The sequence below is a fragment of the Prenolepis imparis genome, unplaced genomic scaffold (assembly GCF_030444845.1).
Source record: "Prenolepis imparis isolate NDT839.2.m4 unplaced genomic scaffold, iyPreImpa1.0 SCAF_5, whole genome shotgun sequence".
NCBI lineage: Eukaryota > Metazoa > Arthropoda > Insecta > Hymenoptera > Formicidae > Prenolepis > Prenolepis imparis.
The window spans coordinates 20,419,288-20,432,683 of record NW_028141163.1 but is presented as its reverse complement, the minus strand read 5'-3'; the positions used below and the strand labels follow the sequence as shown (position 1 = coordinate 20,432,683).

The following is a 13,396-nucleotide window of genomic DNA, read 5'->3' as shown; positions in this document are numbered from 1 at the left end:
TATTATATAATATTATATAATATTATATAATATTATATTATATATTATATAATATTATATATTATTTTATAATATTATTAATATTATTAATATTATATAATATTATTTTATAATATTATATAATATTATATAATATATAATATTATATAATATTATATAATATTATAAAATAATATTATATAATATTAATAATATTAATAATATTATAAAATAATATATAATATTATATAATATATAATATAATATTATATAATATTATATAATATTATATAATATTATATAATATTATATAATATAATTTTTACAATATAATATAATAACCTACCATTTACTGTTTCGGCTACAATCTTCCATGCGGAGTCTTTTATTCCGGCATTCTTGAAACCGGAATTTCCTTTATCATATATTTCAGGATGCGCTCGCACACACTCTACCAATACGGTATCGTTGATCGACATCTTTATATTGCTTTTAAATTAAATTAATTTAATTACGCGACGTCAAAGCTTGACATTGGCAAGCTTTTCCGTCGCGTTAAGTTTTGATACTTCACTTCACGTTACGTAAAGTCAATCGTAATCAGTCACATATAAAACAATGTGTTTTAGGTTTTACGTTACTTCGCATTCCGTCGCATTCCGTTACGTTAAGTTCATCGTAAACCCGGCTTGAGCCCGGTAGCAACACGTACACGTACGCATACATAGACGCATAAAAAACAAAAAGCGATCAAGTGGATAAAGGCTTACTCACAACCTTTTATCGAAATTCTTTTCGTAACTCGCGTGAGTTATTCATAAACGTTATTCTTTGTCGATTGTAAGATTTGTCTTTAATAATTATGGAGACGCGTAATACTGATATTGAATGTTCCGATATTATTGTGAATGAAAGTGAGTTACATACTATGAAGAAAAGGCATGATGAATACGGAAGAATTTTTGGAAGGAGTCGGAACACTCACAAAAAATATTCCATATCAGTTAAACGGTTAAGCAGACGAAAGTCGCGGATTAATAAAAGGTAACATTGCATATTATAATCTATGAGAAATTACTACAAACGACCTTCATGTTAAGCAGTAAAGAGGTAAAATGTATCTCTCAAGCGTTTACAAAAAATCGAAATAAAAAAATCTGGAGCGCTTTATGAGCAAATGGAGAAAAGTATACAATCAAAGAGCGTGTGTCACATCAGTAGCGTGCCAGCTTCGTAGTGTCAACGTCGTTTTTATACTAGTTCAAGTCTCGATGAATTAATTTTCTTTTTTTTTTTAATAATTTTTTTACATAGAATGTAATTATTACACAAAATAAATATAGATTACATGGATTAATACGGTTTGTCTATTTATTGTATATTACAAATAAGATACACTTGTGTTTGCGTTTTCTGCTTAAAAAATCCGTTTGTGCAGGTGTACGGTAGAAATAAATAAATGCAATTATTGATTGTGTTACTAAACATATTTCATTCGTTATTATTATTTTATTTTATTTATCTTTGAAAATAAATGGAATAGTACACACTGCAGAATGATTGTCATAGAAACAAGTGAAGCAATAACATGTTTCACATTTATTTGAGTTATGCATCGCAATTTATTGCTGTTTAAAACTACAATCAGTAATTACATTTATTTATTTCTACAGCTATTGCATAAACGGATTTTCTAGGCAGAAAATATAAACGGGAAAATGCATCTTTGTAATATACAATAAATAAACAAATTGTATTAATCCATATTATCATTTATTTTGTGTAATAATTACATTCTATATGTAAAAAAAATCATTTTGAAAAAAAAGATTTACTTCGTCGAGACTTGAACTTGTAACGTTGACACTACGAAACTTCCGATCCGTCACACTACCGATGCGTCACGCGCTCTTCGGTTAAGTGCTCATCTGGTCCATTATTTGCTTATAAGGCGCTCCAGATTTTTAAATTACGATTTTTCGCAAATGCTTGAAAGTTGCATTTTATTTCTTTACCCAATACTACTTGAAGATCTGTTGCTACAATAAGTTTCATTGAAATTGATTATAATGTCGTGATCTCTTCTTATTAGACCAGTTTATAAATTTAAATTTACATTTGTCACCGTATTTTAAAGACCTTTACTTAATATAAAAATAATTATTACAAATTATCAAATTTATCTTTGCCAATTGCGTAGAGATCGCGTAGAACTTGCGCGCTCAAGCCCGTACACATACACATATTTCACATCACGTGTACCAATTACCGATCTCTCATCTGTTATTGATTTTTTCAAGTCAGTGTGATATTGATTTTTCTGCACAGCTGACTTTATTTTGTCGTTTCCTATGTATACATATATGTGCATGTGTATTACGCGTATTTACATCGTACATTTATGGCAATAAGCTAATATTAATAAATTATAAATATTATAAATCTTAACAAAAAATATGTGTAAATTTTAAATAATTTAATTAAACAATTAAAGTATTAAGTTATTATAATGATTATTGTGATAATAAATATTAAATAATTATAAAATAATAATAATTATTATTATTATTATTATTTTCAAGTAATAATTAAATAATAAATAAATAAATGTGTTCTGATGTTATAGAAGTCGGCCAATAGAGCCAAGCGCGAAAATTAATTTTTAATTTTTCGGAACAGTATCTCTTGGTTTGAGATCACTGAGTTCCATTTGATTAATTATCAATTAATCTCGTACTTACAATGGAAAAATAGGCGAGAAAAATATAGGTCCGAAAAGCGAAAGACGCGGGTTCAATTCCCGCTTCAGCGACTTTTCGGACCTATATTTTTCTCGCCTATTTTTCCATTGTAAGTACGAGGTTAATTGATAATTAATCAAATGGAACTCAGTGATCTTAAACCAAGAGATACTGTTCCGAAAAATTAAAAATTAATTTTCGCGCTTGGCTCTATTGGCCGACTTCTATAACATCAGAACACATTTATTTATTTATTATTTGTTAATATTGAGAGCCGATTAAGGAATATTTCTTAAGTTATTTAATAATTAAATATTCTTTAAATATGTGCGGTTTTACCTTTGTTCGAGAAAATGCGCTCGAAAATCATGATAGACTACGGAAAGGGAAAGGGCGCAATTCTAAATTAATTAGAATAAGTACCCAGTTCAAATTCACGCGCGGCCGCGTGGGCTCCACGATCGCCCCGCGCCACTACCAATCAAAGCTCCCGCCAATACGTGCGATATCTGTTCGCAAAGCGGGAAAAACAGATAACCGCCGCGGTCACTCGAGAGGAGACGAAAAGAAAAACAAAACAGCTGTGTTGACAATACACATGTATCTAAATCAATTCCGCACGTCCTGACTCCTTCCCAAAATAACAAGCGAGAACAAACCAGAATGTTCGAGAACAACAATGCTATATAAACCCCCTCGAGAGACCGCGGTGCCTTCTTCGCGCTTAGCCTTCGAACCAAAAGGAGTGTCAATCGATAAAAGGAAGAAAGGAAGGATCGCTAGTCTTTTTCCCTTTTTTTCTCTCGGCCGTAGCTCGCGGTTTTGGCTCTTTCTGTTCGCTTACTGTTTGCAAAGTTTCCTGTACTCTACAACCAAATTTTGTGTGTGAAATATAATAGTAAATTATTGTTATACGTTTCGCCGTTCCTAAAATTATTTTGCTCCGGATTTTCTCCGTTCACTCTCCTCGTTCCGTCGCGCACAACCTTTTACCGTGCGGATTGTTTTTTGGTCGCTCTGAAAAGAGTGGATTGACTTTGCTCGCTCTAAAAAGAGCGGATTTTTAGTTTCAAAAAAATTTATAATAGGTGCTCAAAATGACCACCATCCATTCTAACGCAAGCTCTCATGCGTTTAATAACTTAAGAATTATACATATTTTTATCACATGTAATGTATGTACGCGTTCACGTTTGGCAACGCCGTGATTGTTATCGTCGCATCGCGTCGCGTCATCGCGTCGCGTCGCGTAACCGCAGTCTGTTATCATAGTCGCAGACTATTGTCATCCGCATCGAGTCACGTGCGCTTTGCATTTAACGCGTTTTTTGTGAGTGATTTTAATAATCAACCGAGATTGTTGTTACGTCCAGACTCAAGGAAGGAAGAGTCGAAAGGAAGGACGTAACTAAATTTATATTTCGAACGACGGCAGACTATCCGTCTGTTCGACCCGAACGAACGTCTGGACCCAAATAGGTCAACGACCGCAAGGATCGCTCTTACTCTATTTAAAGGGCCGTTCGCTCGGTGGTCCCTTTTCGGCAAGAGAATTTAATCTCTTTTGCGCAGGATGGGACCTTGTGCGATCTCGGTTTACGGGAATGAGTGGGAACGGGGTTCTTAATAAATGAAAATCATTTGTGTTGAAATTTATAAGTTTATTCCTAATGTAGTGACGAAAGAGATTATATACATAATAATATAATCGACGGACTTAGTTGCTAATGAAAGTGTGAGTGTATGGGTATGGGTCGCGGGTGATACATTAGTACGGAGGGCGTCAATCGAGACAACGAGGGAAAGTGTTTTGTGTTGACTATTCTAAGGTCTCGATTGGCTGATACAATTATTTTTTGTCTAACATGGATATCTACGTATGCATGTGTATATATATATATGTTCCACGGGTTTTACGAGAGGAATTCGATAGTGGAGCGGGGATAGGACCTTAATAGGAGCTGAACGGGGACACCCAGTGGACGATTAAGCCCAGGAAAATACCAAGGGATTATCCCATCTATAGGTGCGTCGATTAAAACAAGATGCAGGGCCTCATGTTCTACTGGGCCCGGTCCGATTACGAAAGAGTCCTCGGGGACATCTGCTAATTCTGGTAATTGGTCAATTAACCAGTCTCGGAACTCTTCTTTCGTGAGTTCTTTGGTTTCTTCCTGAGCTTCGAAGGAAGTAGGGGAGGGAGGAGGAGAATCCCCGAGGATGATTGTTGAGGGAGCCGGAGACGGAGATCTAGGTGGATCAGGGCGTTCGGGAGAAGCAGGGGGAAGAAAGGGAGAAGGGCTCCGCGGAGAATCGGCGTCCTCAGAGGAAACAGAGGAGTGAGGGGAAGGGGCCCGCTGAGGTATAGCGGGTTCGGGAGAAAGAGGAGAAGGAGTTCGCGGGGAATCGAAAAGTTCTGCAGAAGCAGAGGTAGCGGGAGACGGTATCAGTGGGGTTTCTGTACGTTCGGGTGAGGAAATAGGAGAGACCGTAGGGTGATATGTATTAGTTGTCTCTGTGTGAATCGGTGTGTTAATTTTATTTAAGGAGCCGAAGGTTTCGCCCGCAGCCAGACTCCGTGCCAACGCTTTCCTTAACCGCCTATTACGCCGGTTTCGCGCCAATTTAGCAGCGGTTCGCGAGGGTCGTCTCCTTGGATTTTCCACTACGAGAGCGAACAATAAAATAACCGGACAAGAAGAGTTCTTACTGAAAAATAACTCTGGGAGTTCTTGTAAGAGAAAAAAAAAGGGATATATATATATTTATTTTTATATAATTTTGATATTTTAATTATTTAATAATTTAGTTAGTTATTTTATTACTTATTTGTTCGTTCAAGAGAGAGAGAGAGAGAGAGAGAGAGAGAGAGAATAAATCACGGATTGCTCCGCTATCGCGGGAAATCCAGAGTGATTTCGAGAGAGAGAGAAGATGGAAGAAATCACGGATTGCTCCGCTATCGCGGGAAATCCGGAGTGATTTCAAAAGATAAGGGGATGATAGAAATCACGGATTGCTCCGCTATTGCGGGAAATCCAGAGTGATTTCGAGAAAGAGAGAAGATGGAAGAAATCACGGATTGCTCCGCTATCGCGGGAAATCCGGAGTGATTTCAAAAGATAAGGGGATGATAGAAATCACGGATTGCTCCGCTATCGCGGGAAATCCAGAGTGATTTCAAGAGAGAGAGAAGATGGAAGAAATCACGGATTGCTCCGCTGTTGCGGGAAATCCGAAGTGATTTCAAGAGAGAGAGAGGGGGGGGGTAAGGATGGAGGGAGAAAGGACAGTTTTTCAGAGTTAGAATTAAACAAGGATAATAAATTAATAAATCAAAAAGGAAAACAATTATAATTTAATTGAAGTCCCAGAATTATTTTTAAGTATAAGGGTGGAGATGTAGCACGCTTGATAAACTTACTACTTATGGAGTGCACTGGTAGGTGTTAACTATTCCGATTATCCTAGGTGTGAATCTGGCTAAGGACTCCTCCGTGAGGATGGTGTTCCACTCACGGTTGTTCACTCGCGAAAATTGTGGTAATCGGTGAGCACTGGGCACACGATGTCTCACAAGTGTCACTGCGAATGCTCACGAGTTCGAGATTCGAACAATTTACGGACTCGAAGGATGGTGGTATAACTTTTCGCGAATGATCCGCGTGCGTAGGTTTGAGAAAAAGATTGAGATTCTCTGAGAGATGTCGCGGGTATATATACCTTCTTGCTCCTCCTTCCCGTTAGTTTGTTAATATTTCCTGACGAATAGGGAATTTTTCAATAACGCCCTTTCAGTCCCGGAGGCGTCTCTTGACTTTAAAAGTTTACCGGGATTGGTCAGGGCTTTTGTTTAGGGCCCTAGGTTTTGACCAATGGAGAATTTGTTGAGGTTTATATTTTTATTATCCTCTCGAGATTATCTCGGTGATCTGTCAAGCGGCATTTGTTTGGATTCGGTTATCGTTGTTAGTCTGGTAAAATTTTATTCGTTTTCAAGTGGAAGTTTTCTTCTAAATTTTTATTGATTTTCAAGTGGAGATTTCCTTCTAAAAAGTTTTTATTGATTTTCAAGTGGAGATTTCCTTCTAAAATGTTTTTATTACTTTTTAAGTAAAATTTTCCTTTAAAAGAAAGATTTTTATTGCTTTTCAAGCGCGAGTTGTCAACTAGTCAAAGCGAGAATTTCGGACACCGCGAGTTACATCTGGTATGTATCTCTCCCTTTTTTATTTTTTTTATTTTTACGATTAACCGTCTCCGGTCAGCTGCTTCGCCTGCCAGATCATAGTCCTATTCCCACGCCTGTGATTTTTCAATCATCGCCTTGCGTTCTTTGAAAGAAAAGAATCGTGGAGTCCACAGGACATAACATTGTGATTAACTGTTACAATCGATATAAATTCTTTATTTTCGATCCGAGATTGTGATTAACTGTTACAATCGATATAAATTCTTTATTTTCGATCAAGTGCGTGAGTGTATTCGTTATAAATGCCGATACAATTTCTGAAAGAACAAAAATTTCTTTATTATTCGGTGTGTCAGATGGGAACGTCTCAATGTTAACAGTCGTGCAACAATTATTTATCAGAAGTTAAAGTCATCAAACACCTCTACAAGATAAAAATAAAAGTGAGTAAGTGAGAGAGAGAGAGAGAGAGAGAGAGAGAGAGAGAGAGAGAGAGAGAGAGAGAGAGAGAGAGAGAGAGTCATGCTAAACACTTTGCAGCGGAAAGAATTTCTAATAAAAGAAATTAATTTCATGATTGTTGTAATCATGGTGCAGTTTACCTACAATCATTGCCTGAATCACCTGAATTGTTGCGTTCTTTATTTGATGGAAGTCATGTAAAATCAAATAATTTCTTTAATTATATTCGTAGTTACAATAGTTCATTTTCGTTTGCTTCGTTTAACGCAAATTTGGTTAATTTACAAGGAAGGCGTCCTGGTCCATATTGTTTTAAAATACAAGGACAGATTTATTATCAAATTAATACAGCATTATACGCTGCGCAAAATGAAATTCCCACTTACGGCCAACTTTTTATTGTGGATTCAAATGAAGCGATCAATCATCGTCTTAGTCGAAATTCGTGTTTAGATATCGAAATTGTACAAAACCTTGAATATATAATGCGAGAATTTAATGTATTTGCTCAATCAAATGATGGGTGAAGAATTAGAAAATCAACGACGTTTAGAAATGGAATCTGGTGAATTATTACCGGAATTACAATTATTATTTACTTTAAAACCAGGTATGGATCGACGTCGATATAATGCTCAAAAAAACTAATGAAATTGCTGCTGTTTTTTGTACAACTGGTGATGGAGAAATTCCAGAATCATATGTTACAATACGTAATAGAAATACTAAAGTTTTACAAAAAGTTAGTATTATGGATCCAAATGTTGAGCCATAGATATATCCATTGTTTTATCCATATGGTACTTCAGGATGGCATCGTGATTTAACAAAATTAAATAGTCATAGACGAATAACTAGAGGACAATATATTAAATATCGTATGGCTATCCGTGATGAATTTAATGTTTTTTTATTAGGACGTCGCTTATTTCAGCAATGGCTTGTAGATAGTTATGTAAAAATAGAAAAAGATAGAATTGATTACTGTAAAAATCATCAAAAAGAATTACGTACCGAAACCTATCAAGGTTTAAGAGATTATTTACAAACTACGGCGAATAACTTAAATGGACGTATTGGAAAAATGGTTATACTTCCTTCCACATTTATTGGGTCGCCGCGTAATATGTTGCAAAATTATCAAGATGCAATGGCAATTGTTAGTAAATTTGGTAAGCCAGATCTTTTTATTACAATAACTTGCAATCCAAAATGACGTGAAATCGAGGAAAACCTATTGCCTAGTCAACAAGCTTCTGATAGACCTGATATTTGTGCTCGTGTTTTTAATATTAAAAAAGATTATTTAATTGATTTTATCGTTAAGCAAAAATTTTTTGATGAAGTAGCAGCGTTTGTGTATGTTATTGAATTTCAAAAACGCAGTTTGCCACATATTCATCTATTAATTACTTTAAAATACAATTTTAAAATAATTACTCCACAAATTGTTGATAAATACATTTCTGCTGAAATTCCTGATCCATGTGAAAATCGTATTTTACATGATGTAGTTATGAAACATATGATTCATGGACCTTGTGGTGATTGGTGTTTGGTAGATGGACGTTGTTCGAAACACTATCCGAAATCTTTTCTAGAAGAAACTAAAATGGATGAAGATGCTTATCCTTATTATCGTCGACGAAATAATGGTAGAAATTTTGAACGCCCTGGTGGATATATAGTTGATAACCGTTATGTTGTTCCATATTGTCCTATTTTATCAATAATAATAAACATATAATGTCAAGGCTCTGACTATTCAAAATTAATAAATAAACGGGCTAATAAGAGCCGAGCGCGGATAGAAGCGCGACAAAAAAAGAAACGAACTTAGAGTTACAAAGTTAATTTATTCAAACGTTTCGGTCCCTGATTCGGGCCATCCTCAGTAAGATAAAAGAAAGAAAGAATGATTCATAAGAATCGTGTGGCAAAAAACGGCGAAGAGCCCCGCAGCCAATGTATAATCGCAACAGCGTCACCTCTCATCGTTACCAAACGGAAAGAGAACGTTTGTGAATGCATATTATTGCAAACCGATGCTAGAAAACACAGAGGCCTACGGGAACGTGACATATAATCGCACTTGTTAAACCTCTGTGTTTTCTAGCATCGGTTTGCAATAATATGCATTCACAAACGTTCTCTTTCCGTTTGGTAACGATGAGAGGTGACGCTGTTGCGATTATACATTGGCTGCGGGGCTCTTCGCCGTTTTTTGCCGCACGATTCTTATGAATCATTCTTTCTTTCTTTTATCTTACTGAGGATGGCCCGAATCAGGGACCGAAACGTTTGAATAAATTAACTTTGTAACTCTAAGTTCGTTTCTTTTTTTGTCGCGCTTCTATCCGCGCTCGGCTCTTATTAGCCCGTTTATTTATTAATTTATCAATAATATTTAATTCTCATATTAACGTTGAGGTAGTTTCAAGTATCAAATCGGTTAAATATTTGTATAAATATATTTATAAAGGACACGATGTTGCTGCTATAACCATTGAACCAATAACAGAAAATGTAATTATTGATCATGATGAGATACATAATTATATTGAAGCTCGTTATGTTGGACCTGTAGAAGCCAGTTGGCGTATTCTTGATAAGAAGTTACGAGATAAAAGTCATGCTATAATGCGTTTGCCAGTTCATCTTCCTAATGAACAAAATATTATAATTGAAAATGAAAATATTGACGACATAATGACTTCTGCTTTAAATCAAGTGACTATGTTAATAGATTATTTCTCATTAAATTTTCGGGATGAAGAAGCAAGGCAGTATTTATATATAGAAATTCCACGCTATTATACATTTAAAAAAGAGAAAATTAATGGTAGAAATGTATCGCATTGGGTTGAACGTAAAAATCATTATAATTGTATAGGACGAATATATTCCGTTAGTCCAGCACAAACAGAATTATATCATTTACGATTATTATTACTCACAGTAAAGGACGCTACAAGTTTTAATGATTTGAGAACTGTGAATGGAGAATTTTGTCAATCATTTTCAGCGGCTTGTTTGGCGTTAGGTTTAATTGAAGATGATGATGAATGGAAACGAGCTATGAATGAAGCTGTTGGATGGATGATGCCTCGACAACTTCGTAGATTATTTGTACGTATATTATTACATTGTCAACCATTACATCCTGAAGAGTTATGGGAAAATTTTAAAGTAGCAATGTCTGAGGATTATGTTCGACATTTTGGTATGTTACAAGGACAAAATAAAGCTTATGCGCAAATTAATAGTATGCTTCGTGCTGAAGGTAAAAGTTTTGCTAATTTCCCACAAATGGAACAGTTAATAGAAAATAGCGGAGAGGAGGATTACATGACACTTGAAGAAACTATGGAAATAGGCACCAAGCAATACCAACAATTAAATGAGAAGCAAAAAGAGATAATCGATCTTTTATGAAATAGATTGGACAATAATAATAATCATAATAATTGTTTTTATATTGATGGTCCGGGTGGATCAGGTAAAACATTTATATACACAACTATTTATCATTTAGCTAGAATTAGAAATAAACGCGTGTGCACAATGGCTTTTACGGGTATTGCAGCGACATTATTACCTACTGGAAAAACAGTTCATAAAACATTTAGATTACCGGTGCCATTATTTGCTGATTCATCATCTACCATTAAAATACAAACTAAAGAAGCTCAATATTTGAAAGAAACTGATATTTATATTTGGGATGAAGCACTAATGGCACGATATGCTTTAGAGATTATGGATAGAACATTGCGTGATATTATGAATAATGATTTTCCATTTGGCGGAAAAATTGTTTTATTAGGTGGTGATTTTAGACAATTTTTGCCTATTAAAGTACATGCTACTCGAAGTGAAATTGTGAATCTTTCTATTAAATTTAGTTCTACTTGGAGACATTTCGTAAATTTTTTTCTTTAACACAAAATATGCGAGTTCTCCCAGAAGAAGTTGAATTTGCAAAATTTTTATTAGATATGGGAGATGGCATATTAAATGATTTCAATGATAACATACAAATTCCTGAATGTTGTGTAGCACCTATTGATACTGATATTGTGGAAGATATATATGGTGAATTAATTCGAAAAAAAGAGTTTGTTAAAGTAGCTAAATGTGCGATACTTTCTGCAAGAAATGTTGATGTAAACGAAATCAATCAAAAAGTTGTTGAATTATTTGATATAACTGGTGAACGAATTTATACAAGTATAGACAGTGCTGTAAATGATGACAATGGTGACATTGGTGAAGCTTTGTTACCGGAATATTTGAATAGTTTATCTCCATCATCTCTTCCTCCTCATGAATTACGTTTAAGACCAAATTGTTTCATTATGCTGATTAGAAATCTTAGTATCAATGAAGGTCTTTGTAATGGTACTAGATTAATGGTTACAGAGCTTGCAGATCATTTATTGAAATGTAAGATTTTAACAGGTGACAAAGCAGGAGATATTGTTTTTTTGAATCGTATAACATTATATTGTGAAAATATATATCCTTTTACTTTTTCTAGAAGACAATTTCCGATAAAATTAGCTTTTGCTATGACAATTAACAAATCACAAGGACAAACGTTTGATAGAATTGGACTAGATCTTCGTAAAGATGTTTTTAATCATGGGCAACTTTATGTTGCTTTTTCGCGAGTTCGTCCTTGGCAAGCGTTGAAAGTTTACCTTGGTAATCATCGAAATAATAGGTTCGTAAAAAATTATGTATATGTATAAGGAAATATATATTTAACTTCCTACTTTTCAAATCTGATAAAATGAATGAATGAATGATAAGATATTATTAGTGCTGTCTTATATATATACTTACTACTACTTACACTATATTACTATATATTACTTATTATTACTTACACTATATTACTATATTATATATTATTATTATATATTACTTTCAGTTTTGTGATGTCTAACAAATCTGTTTACAGGAGATGTTCTATATGTTCTTTATCTATTACAATGCATCTTCTTTTTAGAAAGTTGCGAATTCTTGAAAATTTGAAGTCTACGTCAGATAATTTGATAAACACGTAACTCTGTAAGAAGAAGATGCTAAGCGTGCATTGTAATAAAAGGAGGACATATGGAACACCTTCTGTAAGGTTTGTAAACACCGAGGTAAACCTTCATTTGCGACACGTAAAAGCTACTAATTAGTCATATAATAGTAATATATAAAATATATACATAATATATACATAATATATACATACATACATAATATATACATAATATATACATAATCTTACATAAACTATGAAATATCTCATAAAATATTTTCTGATGATCTTACCTTAATAATTTTATATATAAAATATTGAAAAAAGAAATTTTTTAAAAAAAGTTTTTTAAAGAAAAAGAAAGGACTTTTCAATTAGCAGTTACATACTTTTTCTTAAAAACAACTATGTGTATTCTTTGCATGAATTGATTCATCTCGTTATTTTGTGTATAAATGTATTGAAGTAAAATCGATGAAAAATAAATATTTTGTGAAATATTTCATAGTTTATGTAAAATTATGTCAAATATGAATACATAAAATATCTTGTACACTATTCAATGTCAGCATATTTTTTTAAAAAAAAGGAAAATGTCAGTAACGTCAACTTTTCCCCCCTCAAAATCTTACAACTTTTGTTTAAATCTTTTTTTGCGCTTAATTTCAAAGATATTTGCATGTGAAAATTAAAATGAATCACTCTGTATAAATATTTTTTAAATATAAATCGATTCCTCACAATATTCTGTATTAAAAGTTATAAACAATAATTTGAAAAATTAAATTTTTACGAGATTTATATATTTTATAATTTATATAAGATATCTAATAAAAATATAAAATATCTAAACTATTCATTTTTTGATTATGCTATCCTTATAACTTTTTATACAGAGGAATCAATTTAAATAAAAAAACTGAAGTAGTTCTATTTTAAAAAAAAGTTTATCTTTAAATAACTTTTAAAATTGCTCTTTAGGAA

General features: G+C 33.5%; 1 protein-coding gene across 1 annotated transcript in view; it reads left to right on the top strand.

The window, feature by feature from the left end:
* Window positions 1-10,809, top strand: part of LOC145936539 (uncharacterized) — a 15,327-nt gene extending 4,518 nt beyond the window's left edge. Inside the window, exons 5-6 of the mRNA XM_083038781.1 lie at window positions 5,573-5,632; window positions 10,334-10,809. Of these exons, the coding sequence (XP_082894907.1) occupies window positions 5,573-5,632; window positions 10,334-10,809 (536 nt within the window). The remainder of the gene's footprint in view (window positions 1-5,572; window positions 5,633-10,333) is intronic.
* Window positions 10,810-13,396: the final 2,587 nt, after the last annotated feature.